Below are 26,388 nucleotides of genomic sequence, written 5' to 3' on the forward strand. Positions count from 1 at the left end.
CTCAAAAGCCTGTTCGGTGTGCAGTTTCCATAGTTAGACGTCTGTAAGTCCTGTGTAATTCAGTGGGATAGTCTTTATCATAGCGTGCTTCTGTAGCACTGATAAAGGAAAGGAGTATAAATACAGTTAAGTCATAGGGTAGAAAGTGGCCTCGAGCAGTCCTTCCACAATCCTAAACTGGGGGAAACTACTCCAAACACTTCAGAGTGGTGACTTGTCCCATTAAAAGCCTCCAGGATTGGGATCTTGTGTCCAAATCTCTCTCAGTATCTTTATAGCCTTAACATTTAAAAGCTGCCACTTAATCTAACGCTTCATCTCGTACTCCCACTGGGCAGAGAGAACAAGTTTTCCCTTTATTGCTCCTCCAAAGGCAGACCCAAGGGAAGTGCAACACTGATCCCTCCATAATGTTTTATTTCTCCATCATAAGAATTAACAGAAAAATAAGTTTGAAAAGACAAACATGCAGGTGCATGGAGCCCATTTTCAGTATACACAACTTTATTTTTTAGTTCATGGATACAATTACTTTTAAAAAGCAGCTTTTTAAAAGGGTAAAAAACTGAAAATATACTTCAAAAATTAATACCTGACATGCAAAGACAGAATACAGAAAATGCATATAAAAATATTCTTCATTCTACTGGAAAAAATACAAGCATGTCTAGTTGTATTACTTATGCTTGATGCTTGAATTAGTACAGAGTTTTACAGAATTTTAGCTTCATTATAAAATCCATTATTTTGGAGTCCTTCATTTTGATGGATACATAGATAGAAAAATTAAGAAGCACATACCCCCTGACCCACTGAGAAAGGTATTTGAATGACATCTGCATGCCTCTTTGTATTCTGTATAAATGTGGGCTTTATGGGAAATGCTATTTTTCAGAAAAAGTTGGGCATTTTGTGCCAGTTAAGAACAAATACAACCATGGCTGGAAGAAATACGCAGGCCAAGAATAAGTGCATTGCATCATATTTTATCACAATTAATTCCAGCTGAAATGTCATACTTGGAAAGGAAAATGGGAAGACTGTTGAAGATTTAATTGCTTTTTCTAAAGACCTGCATAGACAAGAACTGGAGAAGATGAAAAAAAAAAAATAATGTAAGCCCACATTTCTGCCAAGTAAAAACCTGTACTCAAGCTTCACAGTGCAGATGTTCTCTTTAGGAAAAAAAAATAAATAAAATCCCTCTGCTATCAGTTTTTATACCATATGTTCTGCATAAAAAAGTTAGCTGCAAGCTCACTCAGCAGTCCCAGGTAGAGTATTTCACTTTGTATATAAAATGTGCACCCTCTTTAGAAAAGCAAAACAGCTTCTGAGAAACATGTAACTGGCCTTGTCCTGCTGCTGTGCCCTTGTGCACGGGCAGCAGTGCCTGCCATCCAGGTTAATACGAGTTTGGACTATGGACTGATAGGAATGTTATGTCAGGAATGTGTGAAGAAGTGCCTGCCTCCTGCCTTGGGCTGCCGAGGAGTGGGAGGGGAGAGAGTAAGGACAGGTAGTGCTAAAAGTGTGAATTGTCACATCCCAGCCTGAGCCCAAGCATTAGTCTTAAGTAGAAATTATTAATACTTCCGTCTGAGGAAGTGCAGCTCAGCCTCATTTTAAACACACAACTCACCACAGCTGGTGGAGGTGTCAATCTGACAGACAAAGGACGTGTGAATACAAACCTGTGCTCATGATGGCTTGGTCTGGGACATCAGTCTCATCCAGCTTCAAGCCTGTATTGTATTTGAAATGAGAAACTTCAGTGTCTGTCATGAAGGCTGAAGATTTGGCCTTACTTAGAGAATAAAGATGCCAGTCTGGTGCTGTTACCCACTGTGTAAGATTCTGTCCAACTTACTGAAGTTTACAGAATCTTTTTCACTGATTTTGGTGGAGTTCACTCAGGTCCTTAGGACAGAATAATTTGTTTAGTGCTTAGCTTGTCACCAAAGATTTTCTGCTAATATTACTTGCAGCAAAAATAATCTCTGTGCAGCGTGATACAGGAATTTTTTTCTGATATAATTGAATAAGGAGAGGTAAATACATGACCATACTGAAGCTAATTAGCCCACATAGTGAAACTTAAAGGGACACACTTTTGGTATTATCTGTTCTGTAACCATACAGGGGTTTTTTCAATTTAAAAAATTAATGTAGTGCTAAAAAAATTAAGGTAGCAGTCTGTTTTCCATCAAAACATATTTCTTGTTCATAAAATGTAGGAACATTGATTTCCTGCTTACCCACTTTGTATAGTCCTAAAGTAAGGATGAAAGTTTTGCAGGTCAAATCCCTTATCTTTTGAAAATTATTGCACTTGTGCATAATGGACTGTCAAATGTAAAAGAACAGCAGCAGTCTGATGTAGAGTATTAAAAGAAAAAAAAACATGCTATATAAAAATATAACTATTCATTAAACTAAATAAATTCCTATATTCCATTTTAAAAAATCACAAACCTCTACACTTGGTCACATTCTGGCTTTCTTACTTGCACTCAGTAGCAGCCTGTTCTACAGATTCCATGAAGTACTTGGGAAGTAAAGTTTTCCTTAATCTAATTGATGTCATGATCTGCCTCTTGATGAAAGATATGTAACCTAGCAAAAAAAATCTGTGTATAATTAATTTTAGGGATGGTCATTAATAGCAGTGCATGATTTGCTACAATGGGATTAATACAGAACTAATGAGCCCACATCCAAAGGTCTTTTCTATTGAAACTTACCCTATTTAAAGTCTTCTAGTAGTTCAGTGCTGTTTTAAGTTCATGTGACTGTTTCACCTGTCACCTGTTTCAGTTCTCTAACAACCTGCAGCAATTTAAGGCATTGCTTGGAAAAAAATGGTCACAATACGTTTTTCAAGGATTGTCAGCATGTGTGCTCACACCAACATTCTAGAATCACAGTCCTGGCCAGCTAGAACTCCTGCCCTCCTGCTAGGCATTGTGCAAATACACAGCAAAAGGCCTGCCATCCAAAATGTTGGGCTCTTCAACTCTCCTGGGCAGACCACAAAGCAGCATTTTTGTCCTGTACACACTGATAAAATAGCATCATGTGCTTTCTGCCTGACTGGTCCCAAAACTGAGTTCATCTTTTTGTCTTCTGATTATTAATTTTTTTTTTTTTAATTTTGAATCAATATATCATATTGGAAAGTGCTTGCTGAATCAAGGTCCAGAATATTTCCAGGATAGGGTTAGCTAAAATTTGGAGATTTCTAGAGATCTGTATCATTCAGACAAACAATCAGGGTCTTGTTCAAGTGCAAAGATTGGTTTCATTGCAGAAAATGCCTATATAGTGCTGGTGCATAAATATTGCTGTGAGTTCACAGGCAGGACAGTACCGGCCGTCCATCTTCATGAAGCAAGTCTGCGCATAGCCTAGTGAAATGGTTTTCAAAAGGTGGAGAAAAAGAAACCACAGTTAGTTCTGAGTACACACTGCTTGGAAAAATAGTTTGTGTATGTGTTAACTTAAAATGACCGAGTTCAACCTGGCCTCAGTCAAAGTACACAGAAAGTAACTGTTCTGAGGTAGAGTCCCCCTGACTCGTGTCTGTGTCAAATAATTCAGCCAGGAACCTGCAGGTCTGAAGATGATCAGTTCTTATCTTCAAAGTGTGGCTATAAAGGTGGGGGGCAGAAACCTGTCAGAACACTCTTTGACCTTGGATTGATAATTTTGTGTCTGGCTTATTTTCTGACACCATTTATTGTCACTATTTAGTGACACTAATATAAGTATCTAAGCAATCCTGTGAATAGAAATCAGAATTCAAGTCTTTCTGGCCTGGCCTGCCATTTCCAAATGCTTGTTACAGAATCATGGTGTCTTTCTAGTTTTTTGAATCCTTCATTCCTTCGTGCACTGTGGCTTACAGAAGAGTAGAAAGTGCAGCTCCCCCTATCCGTGCTGAAGAATAGTATTTGGTTCTCTTGCAATATCCATACCAACCAAGACAGGAAAGGATGAATCAGGACCACCAACTCTCACAATCTACTTACCAAGCCTTGATGAAGTCTGAGAGGCTTTTACTTAGGGTCTCAGTTTCTCCTCTTACTAATCTGCCTTCCAAGCTGACCTGATCTGTTCCTACGGGATTCATGCTTTGGTAGAAACTGCAGTGCAGGGTGATGCTGAGAACCTCTACCCAGCCACAACCTCCTCTTACCTAGTTCTCTCCAGGAACCTTTGCATCGCACATGCACAGCACCCTTGCTGCAGCACTTTGCCAGAGTATGACAGACAGCAGGGTCACATCATGCCTCCAGCCCCTTTCCTTTCCTGCAGCTGGAGCAGAGAGGCCAAGCCCAGGCCACTACCCCATTTTAGATGGGGAATTAAGAATGGAGTTCTGACTAGTACCACAGTAGCATAATGTGCTGCACTGTTTAACAGTAAATGCTACTTTATTTTCTGGCAGCATTCTGTGAATTCAGGTACTACTTAACAGACTTGATTGTTGCACATTAGGCATGTTCAGCACAACTGCTTTGCTGCAGCTTCCTGCAAAATGGTCAGACTGTGCAAGAAGGTGTCTGCTGTGTTAAAAGGGGGCAGCCAGACTTTTGGACTCAGGGGCCTTACCAAGTCTTCTTTTAGGCACATAACTCATGTTTAGATCTATTTATAAGCCTGTGTAAGGCAAAAGTAGTCTTAAAACAAGAGAGATCAGGAGGTGCTTGTGCACATATAATCTACTACATCTCAAGAAAAACCTGACTTCCTTCACGAAACACTAACATTCAGGTACTCAGGGAGAGTATTTATTTTTGAAGAAGGAAACTGTTGAAGGCTCAGTTCATCCTGCCATACTCTCACAGCATGATGCAGTGCTACAGGCCAAGGAATAAAGGCAGCAGTATTCTTTAAGTCATAGACACATTCCAGTGCATACCTCTTCCTGAACATCAAGTTCATCATCAGGCCGGCTTGTCTCTGTGAATTCTATGGGTTCTTTAGACTCCTGCATGAGTGAAATCTGGGCAGAAAGAAATTAAGAAACATAATGAGTTATGTGTTTTCCAAATCATCAAAATGGATTTAGTACTCTAAAGTACCTTAAGATAACGTTCACAACTTACAAGAGTCTTGTTTACTGTTCCTTGACAAAACTGTTGATTTAGTTCAGCTGAGAAGAACTTAAATGTTGGAAAGCTTTTGGTCCTCTTTCCTCATGACTAGTTATGGCTTTGTAAAAATAATAAAAGCAGAATCTATCTCTAAGCTTCTGTATAATTTTGTCACAATGTTCATCTCTACTATAAGACAGTAGTGTGCAAAAGATACTAAAAAATAAGGGTCTCATCCTAGTTGTTTATCACTAATATTATTTTTAAATACTATTTATTCATAATACTGTGGTAGTGATTGCTAGGGAAGGAACTGGACTGGAAAGACAGGAGAACATTACAAGGCCATTTTCCTAATGTGGGTCCACATCTTTAAACACTAGAGAGTGTTCTGGTTGTCTCAAAAAATACAGAATACAACTAGAAAATGCACAAAGAAGGGCTGTAGGAATGAACACTAGTTCAGAACAGCTTCTACACACACCTCAAGTAGAATAAGACTCTTCAGCTTTGATCAGCGGTATATGAAATTACTAATGGTGTTGGCAAAGGGAGTAGGGAATGATTATTCATTGCAGCTAACAATCCAGACACCCAACAGGCTTAAAGCAACTGAGAAACACTTGTCATATAATACATTTAAAATTGCAGAACCCATCTCCACAGGATAGTGTCAAGCTACAACGTATGAAAGGGTTCCAAAAGGAGTATGACAGACACATCAAAGAAACTCCATTGGTGACAGTTGAATATAATGGTCCAAATGCAACCTCCAGCTGAGGAAGTTCTTAAGCTGCCAGTTGTCAGAAACTAGAAAATGTGTCTTAGGATGAAGTTTTCTCCATATGTCCTGTTTCTTGTGTTTGTTTCATTAGCAAGACCCAGGGGGTTGACAGACCCTTCCTTTGATCTAGCAAAATATTCAGAAGCTGACCAATTTACTAGACTCACTTTTTTGTACTACAGCTCTATGTTTAGTTTTTGAATGTGCCACACTGCAATGGAAATTGCAAGAGTGAATGCGAGATGAAAGAAGGTAGAGAAATGTGCTACTGGCTGTCCTCACCTTCTCAAATATGGGATCATGGTTGTCATGATATGTCATTTGATTCTTTATGTAGAGCACAGCATCATGGACAGTCAAGAAGAATATGTCTTTTCTGACAATATCATCAAAGAAGGCACTCCGTTCCAGCTGAGATATAAGGTTGTCTGAACAAAAGGAAGTCATAACAGGTTTATATGATTCGAAGTAATTTAAGAAATAAGTGCCAAAATACATGGTTGCAACTATCAGAAATCAAATGTACAGAGAAATCAATCAATCAATCAATCATAGTTTTGTCTTGAGTTATACTTTCCATGTTTCCTTTAAACCCCACCATTCTTTGTGTCCCACCCCACCATGTTTGTCAGTGTGCTAATACACATTTTTATTAGAACCAAGGCTCCCATAGACACATCTGGAGACCCTTTCTCATCCCTTCTCATCTTCATTTTATTATTTGCATGAGTGGTAGTAGAAATATTTGGATGTTTACCTTGATATGAAGCAAAGTATACTCTCACATCAATTCTCTCAAACTCTCTAATTATCTAAAAAAAAAAAAGTTTGCAACAAGGACATAAATAAATAAAGTCTGCAAGAAGAAAATACATATATGTATATATATGTCATTTATAGGTACACACACACTTTTATTTGCTTCTGAGTGTCTTCATTCCAAATTGTATGTTTTGTTTATTCATCATAATGAAGGAACTGCTGTGTTTTGCTATACTGAAAGATCCAGTAGTTAAGTACCTGGTTGCTGAAGTGGCCTGTCTTTGACTATGCAAGTGGAACTATCAATGTTACACATACACATGCTTTGCTGCCTATTAAAGTTCTCCTCTGTTCTCTTAATATGAATAATCATGTCTCTTCAAGTGAGAACCAAGGGGGACTGAGCAAGTTTTATTTACTCCCATGTATGTGTGATATGATACAATCTTTCACTGGCACATGCAATTATTTTTTTACGGATTTTTCCCTCATGCAGTGCACCAGATGGACCTGTACTTGGATGAAAAAGCTCCATATGGAAAAAGTCATGTCTGTGGACCCCATATCTCTTTTGTGTCAGAAGATGGAACTGAATTGAAACTAGGCAGAAGGCTGAAGCAAGGCACACAGCATTCTTGTACTTCAGTTAATTAAAAAGGGAGAGTCTGGATTCTACCCCTGGCTCCCTGGTGGCAGGCAAGTCTCTTAGGACAGTATTTTCAGAAGTGATTGCTAATTCCATCCCCATTGGTAAACTAGAGTCTTGGTAATCTAATGTGTGATGTTTGAAGACGAATTAATGTTCACATAGTTCTCTGATATTAGCCACAGAAAACCCTATAAAGAAAAGAATAATTCTTCCATCCTTCATAACTTAAATAATATGGAATGAATAAATAAGTCTTGTGGCTAAAGACTAAAGTGATGGTAAGATAAAAAATTTTACTACCTCTATGTTGAGTGAGCATCATCCTGTGCCCAGATTAATGCAGGAGGCATGTGAAAAGAAAATACATAACTAAAATATTTCATAACATATGCAAACAAGGGGACCACATTTTGCAGTTCTAATTTTAGAGTACTTGACCATATTGTTCTTTTAAAGCATTATTTTGGGTTTTTTCCCACCTAAAATATGCACACCCCAGTATTCTAAGTTTTACAGATTTTTTCAACAACAGACTTCTAAAGACTCAGAAATTAACTTCAGCTAACAGCTCTTCATTTACATACTATTGACTAGTTTTGTTTTCAGGGAACACCAGGAAAAAATGCCCTTACCGTTTTTATTGACCTCACAGCTACAATATCCAAGAAGGTCACTGCTCCAAAATCAAGAATGAGACTGTGGATGGGCACTTTGGGGATGTTTACTTTGACTGGGAGTTCTGAATTCCAGTCCACCTGGATCTCTACTTCTTTGGTGGGAACTTGAAGATCTTCATTGTCCTCAGGTTCCTCATCAGTCTCAAAAGCTTCATTATTAATACCAGGCTCACTGATGATGCCATTCTAATGTGCAGATGGAATATGGAATATAGCATTTAACCACAGAGAAAGTTTTGGAGTTACAGGAAATACTACCCTGTGATAACTTCTGTGTCAGGTATGAGCAAGACTGATATTTGTGACTGGTCCCCCCTGCTCCTGAGCCCTGGTAATGTTGTTGTTAGCACAACTAACACCACTTTGTAAGGCAAGCAGCCATTCTCTGTGACCGAGCATGTCATGTATTTGTTCACTTTCCCCTCATTCTCAGGCCTTGAAGGTCCTGTAAACCAAGCAGACAAACGAAACATTTCCTCCATACCAGCTTCCCTTCCCTACCAGCTTCAAGATTCCTGGGAGCCAGGCTGATTGCTTCTTTCCTTGCCAGCCCTGAAGGTCCCAGGCACCCAGCCAACCAGGTGTTGATGACCCCATCAGAGAACAGGGAAGGGTAACAGCACACAGAACACTGTCCATAAAATCATGGAGTAACAAGTCCTAAGTGGGGAATTTGGACCAGAACTGCAGCTGGACCGAGAGACCCATGACCCCTAGTGGCTAGGAACACCTCCATCATCACCTGCTCAAAAGGACTGACTGAGTGACTCATCTTCTTTTACATATGTATTTAGTCTAGATGTTGATTGTTGTATTGATACATCAAGCCATGTAGATCAAACCATGAAATGTACATTCCATACTCAGAGGAACATATGCTGTTATCTTTAAAGAGGATGTGGAAGGCTATGTCTACCAGCTCACCTGGTACAGGAAGCTGGATAATAGAAGCATGCACACATAAAAGGGACAGCATTTTTGCTGCACAGAGACACTCCGAGGTGGTGAGGAGCAGAGGTTAGGTCAGGAAATCTCTTGCTTCCACGCTTGTTAACAGATTGTCAGCTGCCTGAATTTCTGGTGTCTTTGGCAATAGGTGTATTGCTCTGCTACGTCTCCTGCAGGTCCCAGACTTTCTACCACAGTAATAAGTCACACTTTTCCATCTTTATTTTAAATATGAGACAGAGGAACTCCTAAATAAGGCTAAAGAAATAACATCTAACAGTAATCCTTTGAGAAAAAAAAAATAGAAAGAAAAATGTTTTACCTTAGTAGCTTTTAATTTCCCCTTCTTGATTAGCTTTTGTATCTTCCTCAGTGCTTTGAGTCTTTTATTATATACCTTGACTGCATCAAATCCCACCTACAGAAAAAGGATAAAGACATCAAAATGAATTAACTTTATCAAGATATAAATCTGAGGATATCTCAAAGACAGTTAAGAAGCATCCAAAACTATCTCATATCACTCACTGTGGATTTGAGGCTGCTTTTCAGTCCATCAATGTTAGCATAAAAAATTGGACTTGAAAACTTGAGAATCTTCACACCTTCTGGTTCTATAACCTGTTGCCAAAGAACATAAAGTCAAGCAGCAGCAACCATGTTTTGACTAATAAGAAACAGTTTAACTGTTTCAATAGTTCTACAACATGTCTAATTCACAAAAAATAGCCTATCTTTGCTAATACCTGAAGTAATTCAGGTTTTAGAAGCTTACAGCCTCAGCATGCAATATAGGCCAACCATCTGGATCAAGATGAAGAATTTAATGCTGAAATGTGTTATCTTGGAGCACTCCATTTTCAGTTTCAGGTTGTCCACAATCTGCAAGGTACAACTTTGTCTTATACTGGCCTGAAAACTAGAAGGAAACAATTCAGCAGTGACTCACATTTTTGTAGTCCTTGACCTTCTTGTAGATGTCTGTGCCAGGAATGTTTCCAAAGCCACCCCATGAAGGACTGATAGAAACAGAAAGACAGTGGAGGTAAACATCATACTGATGCATTCACAGAAATGAAGGGATCACTGCATACAATTGATCCTAGACTCTTGTAGTCGGTTGTCTTCTGCCAAACTAATAGCCCCAGTGGGAAAGTGTCTATCTTTGTTTTCTGTTGCTGTGCAAGGGTCTTTTTGTGATTTGTAGTGAATAGTCCTTCTTAAAGACAAGGTACTTTGGTCTCAGCCTACTTGCCGCAAAGTTTTTATGTAGAGCTGAATTAATCACTTGTTCTGTTTATTTCCCAAACCAGAAAAATGTTTTAGAAGCAGATGAGTTTGGTTTGAATGAAAAAAAACATTTTTTTACTGATAACTTTTTCCATTTCAAATCACCTGAAACAATACATTTACATTCTATTCTGATCACTTAAAACTTTCTGGTCAACCCTTTAAATTTTTGTCAATAACAAAAACAAAAAAAAATGCAGTCTCCAGATATATTTTTAACAGTTGAAGCAAATTGTTTTGAAGTTTGTAAAGCCTCACCTCCCTTTTATATTTTTCTTTCACAAATCTGAGCTGAATTTGGGAATATTTTTTCATTTTTTATAATCTACTGTCCTGTAGAAACTTTTGCAAGGCTTTATTGTTGTGCTTTTGCTTATGGTGCAACTATCTTTTGCAATCACTAGTAGCCATACTTTCTGGACTCCAGGCTAAAGGAAATTAGTAATATTGTATTTTCAGAAAAAAACATCAATGAAAAACAACAAGATGACCGCAGAAGATTCTGTAGAGCCACCTTTTCTCACGATTCCACTACAATATATTCTTTGAGTAGTAACAAATCAGCCATCAGCACAAAAGTTTGTCTTATTCTCATGCTTCCTCTTCTTTCACAGGCTTCACTCAGTCTTGTATAAGCAGTAAGTGAAAAAGTTATTGGCATCTGCAACGTACTGTAGTACATGTACATACTAAGAGTTACTTTAATGATCAATTAATTACAGAAGCCATTCCTACATCTTTTTATATTTGATCTGGAATGTTCCTGTCCCTTTTCAGAACTCAACTATGTGGGTGCATAAATGGCTAAGCCCCACCAGAGCAGCCAACACAATATAGAATAAATACTGATAAAAAATAATTCAGCTTCTCATTTATCAGTGTAATTATATGCCAGAACACACACAGTGTTTTGTTGCAGAGTAGATTTTTTTTCACTTCCAAATTTTTGTAAACCCAAGCAGATTTTCTGCCATAAATCATCTTGCTATTCAACATATTGTCTTCCTTTTTCATGGTATAAGACTAACAATTATTTCTAATCCTGTGTTACTTACAACTGAACCCTCAGCACAACTGTCAGCAATCCAAACAAAAGGCCAGCAAGTAATCCCAAATCCAGTCCCAGAATGATGGATGCTATACATGTAAAAACCCAGATCATCTGGAGAGGAAATAACAAATGTAAAGTCTCTTAAATATTGCATATTACTCCTGGTTATGCTAAAGGACAATATGAGTAGTAGAAAAAAATTAATTTTGGAGATGATCATAGCACACTGACAACTAGCTGACTTCCATACAAAAGCCTTCCTCTTCCTCCAAGATGCTTCTTAGGCATAGTTAGCTTTTTAGAAAGTAAGATTTTTTAACATGACAGTATTTTTCAACGATCCAGTTACTTTGGTGAAATTAAAGGGGATGCAGTTAACCATTGCATTTTAGTCTTTCTGATGGTGACGATCTTTGTTAATCTTTCTTTAGAAGCTGGAAATAGTTTTTCCCAAGCTGTAAAATACTGCAAGACACCTCATCTGCAAACATGGAGAGAGAGAAGGGGGCTCCTCAGTGATATCTAAGAATCAAAACTGTTCCAAAGGGAGGTATTTCATATTAACAGGTTAATGGCAGTCTCAAAAGTCTCCACTAAATATTCAGGCAGAACAGTTGAAGTGGGCTCCTCAGTTCCTCTCTACATCACTGCCCAGGCAGAACACCCAGTTGACCCAATCACACAAAAAGCTGAGTGCTCAGCACTTCTCACTGAAGTCAGTGGGATCTTTTACCTAGAAAGGACTAGGAAATTATTGACCCAAAAATTTCAGATCTACCTAAGGCAAGTACTGGCACTGTAAAATCAATACCTAGTAAGGACTGCATGGAGGAAATACTTTCCATGCAATCTTCTCCTGCCCTAACAGCCACACTGAAGGTCTATTCCACAGAAATCACAGTGGGACATGTGAGCAAGTACCCTGAGATAGGGTTATCATAGTTCCAAAGAAAAGCCTGTTCATGATGCCAAGGTGGGTGGTGCAGTCAACATGCCAGAGGGATGAGATCCCATCTGGAGGGACTTGGACAAGCTGGAGAAGTGGGCCCAGGTGAACCTCATAAAGTTCAACAAGGCCAAGTGCAGGGTCCTGCACCTGGGCCAGGGCAGCCAGAGATAGGAATACAGGCTGGGAGAAGAGATGCTAGAGAGCAGCCCTGTGGAAAAAGACCTTGGGGTACCAGTGGATCAAAAGCTGGACATGAGCCACCAATGTGCAGTTGCAGCCCAGAAGGCCAACTGCATCCTGGGCTGCATCAAAAGAAGTGTGGCCAGCAGGTCAAGAGAGGTGATTCTGCCCCTCTGCTCTGCCCTGGTGAGACCTCACCTGGAGTGCTGTGTCTAGCTCTGGAGCCCCCAATACAAGAAGGATGTGGACCTGTTGGAGCATGTCCAGAGGAGGGACATGAAAATAATCAGAGGGCTGGAGCACCTCTCCTATGAAGACAGGCTGAAGGAGTTGGGGTTGTTCAGCCTGAAGAACAGAAGGCTCCAGGGGGACCTTATAGAGACCTCCTAATACATGAAAGAGGCCTGTAAGAAGGCTGGGGAAGACCTGTTCACGAGGGCATGTAATCACAGGACAAGGGGTAATGGTTTTAAGATAAAAGAGGGTAGATTTAGCTTGGACATAAGGAAAAAGTCCTTTAATATGAGGGTGGTGGATCACTGAAACAGGTTGCCTAGAGAGGCGGTGGAGGCCCCATCCCTGGAGACATTCAAGGTCAGGCTTGATGGGGCTCTGAGCAATCTGTTTCATTTGGAGACGTCCCTGCTTATTGTAGGGGGTTTGGCCTAGGTGACCTTTAGACGTTCCTTCCAACCCAAGATATTCTATGATTCTGTGGTTCTATGATATACCCCTTAGCATGCCAAATTAATCAACATTACAGCTTGGATTAATCTTGCTGCAACAAGAGAACATATTTTCTGAGGACTACCTGAGATTATCCAGGCAAATGGGATGATAATGTGGTCACAACATAACTATGTGTACATGAATTAAGAAAATGTCAGCTTTTTGACCCATTTAAACTGCAAAAGATAAAAGCAGAATGGTAAAGGTGGCAACAGGCCATCTTTATTCTGATTTTCAAGTCATCTCAGCACAGGATTGCTGTAAACTACAGTAATTGCTATGGAGTCATCACTGCACAAGAATACCTGGATTGGCACCCTTACTGTGGGGTATAGGGAATAAAGAAGATAAACAAAATACTCTGTAAAACTCTAAACCAGGGAAACTTTAACTGACCTCATGGCACGTGCATTTTGAGGACACACAGAAAAGTCTTCTGATGTCTACAAAATGCTGTTTATGTGGTAGTTAAGAGAAACTTGAATGTTTTTGCCTGGTTTTCTTTTTGCCTTTTAATGCCATCCAAGAGAAAAGAAAAAAATAGGTTTACTTACAGCATCCACTTTATTCTGTCTCCACAGACGGGGAACATCAAGCACTTGCATGAACATCCCTTTCAAGTTAGCTATGACTACAGCTGCCAACACAGACTGTGAAGAAAGATGACAAAAAAGTGTTATTCAGAAGCAAAGATGCATATTGAGATAGTGCTCAACGTTATACACAAGAAATCGGGGTCTTGTGTGATATCAGTCATCATAGTTTAAAGAGGGCTATTAATCCTGTCCATCAAAGTTGAGCATTTGGGTCTGATTGGTGCTGGTGGCTGTGCTGCAGAGGACACGTACGGTACCTTTTGTAAGGGCTCTAGCAATTTCCCCAGGGCAACAATGGAAATCAGAACAATGCCAGCTGAGATTATACCAGCAACCTGTGAAGAACAGAGTGTTTATAGGAAATGAACATATTAAGACTTTATCCTACATGTCCAGGATTACAAAGAAAAGTGTACAAGTAGCTGCACATTTCTTTAGGAACAAGAGAGGCCTGCCAAAATGCCATTGTGTTCAGGTGTACATGGCAATCATTACTCAGCTAACACAGAGAAAGCTCAATTAAGCAGGTGGTGTAAACAACTGCACACAAGGTAGCAGCTCTTGGAGGGTTTATAGAACAACACTGACAGAAGAAAGGCTGTGTGACAGCAAGAAAAGGGGCTACTGGGTAACCTGTATTCTCCACTGTTAAAAAGTGCAAAGCTGTAGCACTGTAAAACAGAGGAGCAAACTCCATGTGAGAAGGATGGAACATGGGCAGATGATGAAGAGCGTATGCCAGGGCTGCTCAGGCCAGCACACAGGAGCTTAAATGCCTCACAGGGAGCTGTGAGTGGATTCCCTCCCTCATCCTGAATTCCTACTGGGATAAACTCGGTCCACTGATTGGGAATGAAAATTTGGGGAATTAGGCTTGAAGGATTTCTGACCCCTAAGGTAACTCGTGCTGTGTAAAACTCAACTTCCCTCTTCTGGCAGAGGTACAAAAATTATTCCCCACCAGAGCACAAGCTACTAGCCAAGATACCTGTGCCTTTCCACATGCCAGCAACACAATAGAGCTATTTTCATCCCACTGGGAAATCTGTGCCTATATGAGATTAAATTTAGCCATGCACAGTACTGGTAAGAAGAAGTGATTACCTGAGTCTTTCCACCTGTACTTTCTTGGACTGCAGTTCGTGAAAGAGCAGTAGTTGCAACAAAAGATGAAAAGGCACCTGAAAAAATGTTGCTGAACCCAAAGGCAATAAACTCCTGAAAGATAATTGGATGATGCTGTAAATACAGATCTTTGATGACAATTTTGTAATGGAGAATGAGAACAGCTTCTGCAGTAGTTTATAAAGTAGGTAGCACAATATATTGAGAGGAGTTTGGATTAGCAATAGCTGTTAAATGTTTACGCAAATTCTCCTTGTGCCAGTGTAACTACCTATGTTTGAAAATCAATACAATGAAGTTGGTACACTCTCCCTAACATTGACACACTTGTCTTTGTATAAAGTCATTTAAAGCTCATTTCCATCAATGTTCTCAAACCTAACATTTCTAACAATTACACTGGTGTAATTGCATCAAGAAGCAGACTAGTATAAATTTAACATCCAAGCGGCAGCAGCTAAACAAATAATTTTAATCAGAAAAACAGTCTGAGTTTAGACAAGCCTTTAATTAATGCAAAGCATTGTATTATAAGTAGAACTAATCAGGAACTTAGCAATAAAACACAGTTTCACTGAAAACTTCTAGTTTGTTGAGCCAGAAGTTTTTCACTCTGAACATCCCAATGAACTCACGCTGAGTCCCAGGCAGTGTTCTCATACATTTGCCCCAGGGTCACAGATGCTGGCGCCTACTGATGCTGGTTGTTCAGCTCAAGTGACAAGGACCCTGGGAGCTTTATGTCCTGGGATCTGGGTCATTCCTCTGCTGGGAAATGAGGCATTTGGGAGCTGCCTGAACCCCATATAATTGACAGGAACATTGTTTACATCAAGCTGACACAGTCACAAGAGCTTTCCACTCACTGCAAATTTTTTAAAATATAATTTGAGATTTTATTTTGACTCTCTCCCTTCTTTTCTCAAAAATGAAATTTCCTGTAAGTTTTTCATTAGGCTCCAACTACAAGAACAGGATTTTAAAGTCACCTTCCTTAGCAGAACAGACCTAGATGATTCATATCTTTTCCTGTTTAACAGCCATACTCTGGAAGGAAATGTTGGAAGTGTAGTTCCTAGTGCTCTTAGGTCTTAATAATCTCTGAACCTACGCAGATGAGATAAACACTAACAGATAATAGCATTGACCCATCCTTCCAAATTGTTTTACTACCTGCTTTAATGATGTTGTTTTCACTTCTGCAGTTCAAGTAAACAATTTGCACATCACTCATGGCTGCATGTGTAAAATACATAGCATAGTATTGAAAGGAAGGCACTTCACTTTTAAAGACAGTAATTCTACTACTACTATATTTAATTAGTATCCCTGAAGCACATCAGCACAGCACTTCCAGGAATGTGTATTATTCATTCAGATTTATTAAACTGAAAGGCAATCTATTTTAGGCAATTTTAAATCAAAGGGTTACCAGAGACGAACTTTGCATATTGCAAAGTGACCAGGATGTTCAGAGGTATAATTTTGTTACATATTGCAAAACAGTGTTTCCAAAATCAAACTTCAGGTAATTCATTAACACTAAAACAAAGAAGGACTCATTAAACAGAGTGGTCAGCTTATCTATTTATTGTAGTGAGTGTATTTTCTCACATGTTCGAAGGATAAAATTCAAAATTAGCACAGATGCAGGACAAGGAAGCTTTCTGACATTTTTCTCCCACGCCCATGGGCAAGCCACACAATCCCTGGTGAAAACACTGGACAACTGCAGGAATCCTCTAAGAGCTTGCCAGTGCATATAGCTCACGTCACATTCTAGCTATGTCCCTTTAAAAACTAATGCTTAAAACAGTTCAGCCATTTGGTGCAGAGTTACTCAAGTATGTTTGTGTGCAGGTAGGCACTTGCTTTTAACAAGCTGCAGGACAGCTATACAGGTACAAATAAATTTACATGAATGTAACTGGTGTCATGCTGAGAAGCACAATAATTTATTCTGTAGGAATAAAATTGTGCTGTGACTGAAAAGTTCAACTGATACAAATCCTACATGTAGACTAAGCCTAAATAAAGCTGTCTGGAGCAGCTTCTTAGCTTGACATTGTCTTCCTCCCACCTAGCAACACACCTCAAAATGCACCTTAAAAGTAGAAATGGAAAGCAGATTCCTAACGCTGGCCATATCAACTCGACATCACCAGAAAACTGCCCTAAACAGTGCTGAATTATCTTTACAGAATTACTGCAGTCACTAAAACAATACAGAAGGAATTAATTAGTATGAAAAGCCCATATTGAACATAGAACACATCTAGCTCATCTCTAGGTGGTAAATCTGTCAGGTATTATATGGCCATTTCAGCTTTTTTTTTTTTTTCCTTCAATATTTGAAATAATTTCCCCTGTCAGACTTCAGTTTTGGTCTGAAAAATGTGTGTGAATGATGTTTCTTTCAGTTGGCTACGGAACTTGTAAACGTTTGTTTATACATACCTGGTTTCCATCAATAGCATAGTCATACTTGGTTGCATATACTTTCCCCACAGATACAGCAATAGCATAAGCAACAATAGCAATGGAAAAGGAGGCTGCTATCATCTGGGAAAACAGGCTCACATCTGGAGGTTCGGGAGGCAAAAATCTAGCATTTAGAAAATACGTTAGTGTTATCAATTTTGATCAAATTCTGTTCTTACTAGAATTGTCAAGGAGCTTGAGGCAGAGGCATACAGGTTGCTTATAATACGAAGTGTAATGTTTCAAGTTAATAAAAAGGTGGAAACAGCCCATTGACATACAGAACACGCTTATCTGCTCACCATAGCCCAAATCCTGATGCTATTAGTCAGCAACAAAGCTCCCATTGTTTTCAGCATGACTGAGATTTGGCCTTATGATAGCAAAGTGAAAAAGTACATTTTTTGAAGCATTGAATAAAGGATGTATTGAATAATATGAAGAATTACATAAATATGTTAATGACACTTCATATTATTGTTAACATACTTCTTCAGATCTCAAAAACATTTCATCCCCTACTGTGTTTCCACAAATTCTAATTAATCAAGCCCTGAATACCAAATGGAATGTGAAGGTTACTACTGTGAAGTGCTCTGAATCTTTCAAGTGAAAGTCTCTACCAGTGTAATCCTCAACATCCTTGCTCCTGTGACTATGGAATCGACAAGATTGATTGGGATAACCGTAGTGACATGAATATGAACCACAGTGGGATAATTCAGGTCTGCAGAAACTAAATCTATGCAGAAGGTCGTTCTTAATTATCCTTTTTATTTTTTAAATTTTTTATGTTTTCCATAGTCATATATTCACTACCTGAACAGGAAGCACTTCATCCTCAGATGAACTCTGTGAATCAGGAAGATGTTCCTAAGTCCATTTTACAGATGAAGAAAAGCTAGGGAACATATTTAGCTGGCGTTAGCAACAGAGCCAGAAGTAAAATCAGGAAATCTCCAGCTCTGAGTTCTAAACTCAGGTTACAGTTCTGAATATCTCTTTTATATTTCTCTTACCACTGTGATTTTTAGCCAATTAAAATACTACCTATTTCGCAGAAAACAAAGGCACTCACCCTCTTGGAATGCTCTTAACAATGCCTGCATTGTATTTTTTTTCCAAGTCAGCAGCATATGAAATGCCAGTGGCTACTATTGTCTGTAATAAAATAAGAAACAGTTTTAATACTTGAAAAGGGTTCTTGTCTTCCTGTAGGTAGCCCCATCTATTTTAACTATTAGCAGTTTTTGTTAGGCTCCTTTGCTTACCATGATAACTTCTATTGGTATAGGGATAGGTATCTTGTGTTTGAACCGATCGTTTATTTCTTTAACTACCATACAGACAAAAATGGTGAGGAGCCCAGCAATAAGATCTGCAATGTTGGTGGTACCAATTTTTTCAAATGTTTCAGTAAGAGTCTGAAAAATAAAAATTACAACATAAAACATAACCCTGTTGACTTGAAGGATGTGAAAATAGGCACAAGAAAATCCAGATGTGTGGGGTTTGGGAGGAGGCTGAGTTACTTCTTTGTTCTGGCCTGGAGGAGCCTGAGGGTAACGTACCGTCAAGGTGCAAGAATCAGTTAATGGATTTAATGGTGAACTGAACTGAAAAAGCAAAACTGCAAGAATTGTCCACACAGGGGGTTTCTGCTTCCTGATTTTTAGGAAATTAATACTAAAGAAGACGAGCTAAACCCCTACTTGTTCTCAGAGCAAGGAAGGGAAGATCTACAGCTTCTTCACTTTGTCCCTTTGTCCAAATAGCAAGGGAGATCCTCATTTTTTTATCCTCATATTTCTATTATATTTCTACTTCTATTTCCCCGTGGGCTAGCAGCCTCACGGGGACAACTCTGGTTCACTATATGCCCAGTACATAGGGTCTGTGTGTTAAGTTTCCTGTTTCCATTGTTGGCAGCTAGAGCATGAGTATGAACACATGGGTCCTGCCAAGCTGTGGAGAATCCTACCCTTGAGAAAAGCAGCCACTAAACCTCACCTTATGGTGCACTAACCATCCCTGCGGAGTTCAGTCTCAGGCTGGAGGACTCTCACAGCTGGGCTGCGAAAGGCAGCTCCCTTCTCTACAAAAGCTACAAATCCTCCTCTGTCCTCCTCCTAGGCATCAGGGTAATTCTCACTTGCTCTGTGTCCCCAAGAAAACACAGTGACGCAGCTTTAACAGATAGATCTGGTAGAAAAGGGGCCAGATGCTTGGTGTTGCAGTTTGTTAAATACCACTTCTGAAGCAAGTCCAAAACTTGCTGAAGCCTACACAGCAAGTCACTGGTTGAGCAGACCAGAAATCACAATTTCTCTGCTCTACACACATCTGCAAACACATTGACTTGGCTCACCTGTGAGAACACAGAAGCTTTGAGCTTTAACCTAAGAAGTCAGAATTCTTCTCAGGCTTTCAGGGGCTGGAAGAACCATGTAACTGCTTTTCAAAAATACTTTCTACTAAAGATACCACCCTTCAATAAACAAAAAATAGAAATAGGAAAAAAAAAACCTGCTGGATTAACAAGTCCATCACCCTGTTGGTCAGCTCTAAGGTCTATTAGATAGCATTTTGTCTCATCTAATTTTCCTTGTTCTGAGGGAGTTTGCATCTCTTCTGAAAAGTGTCATAATACAATACTTTTTTTCTTTTTAAATCAGTCCTCCAGATTTTTTTTTCTACATTTTACCTTGCTGTTCATAGTTATATTCATCCTATTTTGACTGATCTAGATGTTTGGTTGCCTGAACTGGCATGTAGAATCTGTAAATACTTTTTTTTTTTTTTAACAGCCTCTTTTACAAATCTGTTCTTCTAATGTACAGTGTTACGGAAGACCTAAAACACTATGACCCTGAATAGTTTCATGCTAAAGTCAGTAAAAATTCTCATAATTTTCCTCGGTAAGGAGGCTGTTCTGTAATGTGATACCTCCAGGAATTCAGTGTTTCTGTAATCTGGCCAGGACATTTCTCCATTTGATCACTTTCTAGAAGATCAATAAATGAAGCTGAGACTGCAACATTTAACCTCACTTTAGCTAACCAGTAGGTACCTGGCTGCAGAGTGGGAATCCACATCTTTCTTTAGATATTCTAAGTATGGCTACAGTGTGGAATGGAGAACAAAGCCCTCTACCAGAATGGCCTACTGATTTAAGAGTAAAGAGGCTTGGGACCAGTCAGCTTTGGGATATGACCTGACACTGGTAAGAAATGAGGAAACATCCTTCACAATAAGCCAGAAATCAAAGGGTGGGACAGAAAGTAGTCTCCAGAAATTACAGCCTAGGGAAGGAGTGTTTTGCTGGATAGTTACATTAAAACTTTATGTGAAAAACTGCTCTGTCTGAAAGACTTCAATAAGACAATTAGACTTCCATGGGCTGGGTAACCAGGAAAGCAGCTACTTACAGCCCAACAGCTACAAATGAATAGCTGCAAATCTTTATGAGAGAACTAAATGAATGCTCTATACTTACCACCATATATATGAACCATTGCTGTATGAAAAAGGAAGCAGAAGATATACAGTCATATAAAAATTCTGGCATAAAACCAAAACATATTAGAAGGGCATACTTACATATATTATAGAAAGAACACCATTATAGTTTTTAGTTGAAACATTTAGGACTATTTTCAATTGTGACACAAGCACTTGAAAAGCAGCTGCAGTTGTGAATCCCCCAACTAGTGGATCTGCAAGGTATCGCACAATGAAACCAATCTGAAGGACTCCAAATACTACCTGGAAAAATCATGAAGAATAACAGCTTGCTAAACAACAAAAAGCTACACTTTCATTTAGTGATTTCTTATGCTTAGTTCTTTTCTATTTGTTGCTACAGTCTTATGACCATCTTCCCCCACTGCAGCCTAGTGTAGCTTAATATCATGCTGTCCAAGGAAATAAAGGAGATCTGAAGAAATGTGTGAAAGGATGCTCCAGGATATGCACCATTGGCACTCAGTTTCATGCAGGTCTCTTGGTCTGCAATCACAGGACTATTCTGTTGTCTGCACTCCCAGTCATGCTGCCACAGACTGTGCCAGGACAAGAAAAACAATCCCCAAAAGAGCTCTTCAGAGTTTGAGACTGCTTTCCATCACTTTTGTGTTTTACTAGAGGAAAATTTCTTACTGCCTTAGTAGATATTTCCATGCCATACGTTTTCCCATTAAAATTAAAACAATATCAACCTTGTGTCTTCAAGCCAACTGCTTTACCTGTAAAATTCCAACCAGAAATGTGAGTGTACTAGCAATCAGAACTCTCTGTGCATCTCTGGCTTCAGTGTCTATCAGTGTCCCAGTACCATTAGTCCCTGTAGCATTACTGCCATCTATGAGAAAGTTATCATCAGGGGCCATGCTCAATACAACAGATCCCACCATCAAACTTACTACAGGGAATGGACCTGTAATGAGAAACAGAACACAGTGAAGTTTAATAGGCATCAAAAAGAAGCATTTACCAGACTAGACAAGCAATATTTAAATCAGAAAAATCCATGTAATACCTTAACTGGGCTACATTAGTAGTATTAGGGAGCCAGGAGCCCCAGGCACTGCTAACATGACACAAAGATACAATACATCCTTAAATAAGTTGTACATACAGGTGCAGTTTCATGCTTTGAAGCCAATTTAGGTCTGTATCAAGGCCAGAAGAGGCAACATCTTCCAACCGTCTCCCTTCTGTCAGCACCACAACCAAGGAAAAGATTCTTGATGCAACTGAAAGCAAGATTTATTCAATTTTCTTTTTTTATTATTTTTTTTGTCACGGTGAGTTTTCAGTTGATCCAGATTCACACATAGCTGCATTGTCAGGAATTCCAACAACAGGGTGGTGGCAGAACCATGCACCAAGGGGCAGGACCACATCTTTTCACAGTAGAGTGGTCGTATACTGGCTAAAGATGACTGAAACTAACTTTGGGCAAGATACAGAGAGAGAAGTTATCATTGTGTCAGAAACACACAATCCAAAAGTTATAACATTTGTTATGTGGTTATTTACTAAAATTATGCAGAAAAGGAAAACATCATTAAATGTATCAAAAAAGGGTAAGTTAATTTTACAGATACCTCATGAATAAGAATCTTGGAGAAAGCATAAAATGGAGCATTTGATAATCTAGAAAACAGGAATGTCAGCATGAGTAGAGGTGACAATTCAGACCTGGACAGCAAATGTGAGCTTATAATTAGGGTAGGAAGAGGTTAATGAAGTGGAGAGAACATACAGAAGTATTTGACACTGTGGAGAAGAAAGCTGATGGAAAAATGTAGCATCACGCCCAAGCTTTGGGAGGGGAAAACAGTCTATTCTTAGTAGATATGAACAAGGAATGACTATTTTGTTAGAATGAGGAAAAAGAAACTTCAGTGACCAAGCTGTAACATGAATATTAAACAAGAGAACTGACAGGAAACAGACCCCATATTTTAAAGAAAGCATTCAGAAAGAATCAACAAAGTTTACCCATAGCCTTGGTGTGAGGACCTAGAGCGAGGCTGGAGTGGACACACAGGTTCTGGGTCTCCATGACAGGCAAGAAGATGATATTGTCCACAGTGATCAAAAAAGGATGCAGCAAGGAAGGCTTGTAGAGAAGACTAAGAGCTCTGTTTTAGCCATCTTGAGCTTTAGCTGATAGACAAAATGTCTGTTCATACTGCCTACTGAGGCCTTGATCTTGTAATTTCTTGCACAGAGTGTAGCGAAAGACAGGATTGAAACTTTAACATAAATGCAAGCAAAAAGCATGCATGAGCACAGCTGAAGTTAGCTAGCATGCACAATTGCCTGTACAGAGAACAAATAAGCCTTAAGTCCCCCAAACCCAACAATATTAAAATTCAACACAACCAGTTTGGTTCAGAAATAAGTGATCTTGTATGAAAATGAAGGTTCACAGTAAGAATTAACATTTTGTCATAGATCATTCACTGTAACTGGAACACATGCAGTTACCAACTGAGATGTGCCTTGATGTTCCCAGGAAAAAATATGTCAGGATGGGAAAAAAGGCAGAATAGAGACCGTATCCAACAGGAACTGCAACCAGCAAAGCATATGCCAGACCTGAAATGATACATAATCAAAATGTCAGATTTAAAATCTCTCAACAAACTACTATCTTGTCTAGAACAGACTTTCAGAAGATTTACTCCTTTTGCCCAGATACAATTTAGAACGTGTTTTGTCTGTAAATCAGTTGCAAGTACATATGTGAGTCTCAGACTGTAAATGGTTGTATATCCCATGCTGGTAGTTTGATGAAAAAGTACTGAGAGATGTTCTCATATTTGTATAGGCAGGACAAAACATAGGCTCAGATGTGAAGTTTAAGTGGGAGAACACTGTTCCAAGAGTGAATGGTCTGCCCCTTGAGAGAGGGATACGTGAAGTGTTCTAGTAATTGCCAGAAATCTCAAGCACAGACTCTGAATTACTGCACTACAAATACGTTTCAGTATGTTCAGCCCTTTTTAAAATCAGGCTACAATTTTCAGTACCAGATTATAAACTTCAATACCAAAAGTAGACCACAAATATTTGAGAATTTTGATCCTTAGCATCATCTTCCTTTGTACACCTGTGCAAACCATCAAATCCAACAAATGATGAAAAAAAAGTTGCCTTCAGTATCATATCCTGGTTAGTTCCCACTGCAGAGTGCAGTATTCTCTTCCAAAGATTCCACAAAAACCCATCAGAGTTCAAAACAATTGAAGTCCTGGTAATACTGATGTGACTGTTGGGAGGACTGCAAGCAACACACATGATTACTAGGAGTTAGGAACTTTTGGGACCTCAAGATCCCAGAAACCTCTTTATTGGCAAACCTCTTAGCCAGTTTTCCCCACATTTCGTGATTTAGAATATCAGATTTATTTATTTTATTTTTTTAATTACAGCTAGGTTTAGATTTTCGCTAATTTGGTTGTTGTTTTTTTCAATACAAAGGTGGGAGACCAGACAGTGTATTTCAGAAATCAGTTTTACTAGTGGAATCTAATTATGAGAAAATCAGGCCCTGCAGTAAAAAAATAAATGAGAAGGCTATAATAAGAGTGTAATAGCTGCTATAAGTCGTGTGAAAAGCCAGTCTAGCCTGGTTAATTTTCAAAAGGCAGGACAGTCCCTTAACTGTGGCACTACCTTCATCAGAGATCTTTCAGCTCTTGACACAGAGTCTCTATGGGGCTGTTGAAAATCTCTTTGGTATTGCTCAGGTCACCCTCTGCCTGGGGCAGAGGTTTGTAATGCTTGGGTTTTTTTGTTTTGTTTTGTTTTTTTTTCTGCCAGTCTGCCTCTCTAGCATGATCCAAGGAAACAGACAGCAGGGAATACTTGTGGCTAATTAGGAATGCGTAAACTGCCTTCCCTGTTCCCCTGTTCTCTGCCCCCTCGTGTAAACGCTTAATTTCTATTGAGGGAAAATGTGGGGTTGACACAGCTAGCTCCTCCAGGCCTGAAAAATTGGGATTATGGGGTAAGAACACTACGGAGATGAAACAAATGTGCTGGATCACGTCAGGTTTATAGCTAATCTGGTCTTTGAAAGTGGACCTGATCAGAATGGTTCTGCCTTTTAAGTCTTACTTAACTAGCTTACTTTATTAATTTCTGCTAATGTCTGCCACTTTTCTGTTTGTTCATCTACTGCATGCTTTCCTAAAAAATGGAATAAGGAAAAAATATTGCAAGCCATGTGCTGTTAGTATCCATCAAGTTTATAATTTGTTTTACTACGAACACACAGCCTCCTTGGAGGTTGTTTTCTGCAGACACCTGAACAATTTTACAGGCCACATTTTAAAGGAGAGTTGATAGCAAGTTTGCATTACTTTGGGGCAATAACTAGATTTTTTTAAGCAGCTGCAGGAGAGCTACAGGTTCAGGTAAGCAAGAAAGAGAATTAAGTCCACATGCCCTATTTGATCTATTAAAATTTTAAATATCAGAATGAATACACTTCAAGTAAAAGGCTTGAAAGAAGTGAAATACATCTTGATGGCACATCAAAGGGAATTTAAATCTTCCAGGCAAGCAGAGAAAAAGAAGAATAAATTAAGCCCATCAATTATTTGTTGGAAAATAACACCTAATATCTAGTATTAAATAACAAGTCTCAGATTTGTAATTCCATCTACACAACACGGCTGTGTCCAGCTGGCTCCCTCATGGAAAGGTCCTGGGGAAGGGAGGGCTGCCGCGCCTGGCTTTACCTTGCAAGGTGGCGACGAGGCCGGTGCTGACGCCCGAGATGATGTCGCTGACCAGCCACTCCTTCACCCGGTAGTTGGGCAGCCACTCCAGGATGGGCAGAAAGGACTTGGTAATCTGAAAGGCCCTTTTTCTTGAACATCTGCATGAAAACAGGTGATGGACATACTGCGGCGGGCTGCAACTGGAAAGCCCCGCAGCACCCCCGAGCTGACCGAACGCTGGGGCGATGCCCGTTGCACGGGGCAGAGCCCGGCACGGCGGGTGTCCCGGGCAGGGACGGGGCGGGCGCTGGTGTCAGAAGCGCTCCGTCCTGCGGGCAGCGCGTCCAGCCGCTTCGACATGCAGGGAAGCGAAGATGGCTCTAGCGACAGAGGAGCGTGGCTGGGTGACCGGGTGCGGGTCCCCGGCGTCCCCCCGCACCGCCGCCTCCCCCCGGGCCCGGGGACCCCCCGGCCCCGCACCCACCTGCAGGCCGCCTGCGCCCGCTCGCGGAGCGTGGGCGGCAGCACCGGCCGCCGCTCGTTCTCCTCCTGGAAGCCCGCCTCGCTGTAGATGGGCCGCGCCACCAGGTAGCGGCTCAGCTCCGCCAGCGGCTCCTCCGCCCGCCCGCCCGCGGCCATGGCCCCCGCAGGCAGAGGGCAGCGGGCAGGGCCCGCCCCGCCGCTCCCGCCGCCCGCAGCCCGGGCGAGGCCCAGCCCGCCGGGCAGCGCTGTCCGCGTCCTGAACGGGCGGTCAGGCCGGACCCCGCAGCCGTCCCGGCCGCTCGACGGCTCCGCCCGCGCCCCCGGCCGCTCTCCCGCTCCGCAGCC

At 40.2% G+C, this 26,388-nt stretch overlaps 1 protein-coding gene across 1 annotated transcript; it reads right to left on the reverse strand.

Moving 5' to 3' along the window:
* Positions 1-473: 473 nt before the first annotated feature.
* Positions 474-26,199, reverse strand: SLC26A4 (solute carrier family 26 member 4). Its single transcript, XM_051638480.1, has 20 exons — positions 26,045-26,199; positions 25,579-25,718; positions 23,318-23,428; positions 21,565-21,755; positions 20,921-21,085; positions 18,592-18,744; positions 18,399-18,481; positions 17,297-17,444; positions 14,819-14,932; positions 13,972-14,049; positions 13,673-13,768; positions 11,265-11,371; positions 9,869-9,938; positions 9,448-9,540; positions 9,242-9,337; positions 7,927-8,157; positions 6,641-6,695; positions 6,166-6,311; positions 4,925-5,008; positions 474-3,407 (listed from the first exon to the last, which is right to left on the reverse strand). The coding sequence occupies exons 1-20, from the start codon at positions 26,197-26,199 to the stop codon at positions 3,384-3,386; spliced, it is 2,340 nt and encodes a 779-aa protein (XP_051494440.1). The 3' UTR covers positions 474-3,383.
* Between the last annotated feature and the right edge of the window lie 189 nt (positions 26,200-26,388).

The sequence above is a fragment of the Apus apus genome, chromosome 1, assembly GCF_020740795.1.
Source record: "Apus apus isolate bApuApu2 chromosome 1, bApuApu2.pri.cur, whole genome shotgun sequence".
Taxonomy (NCBI): domain Eukaryota; kingdom Metazoa; phylum Chordata; class Aves; order Apodiformes; family Apodidae; genus Apus; species Apus apus.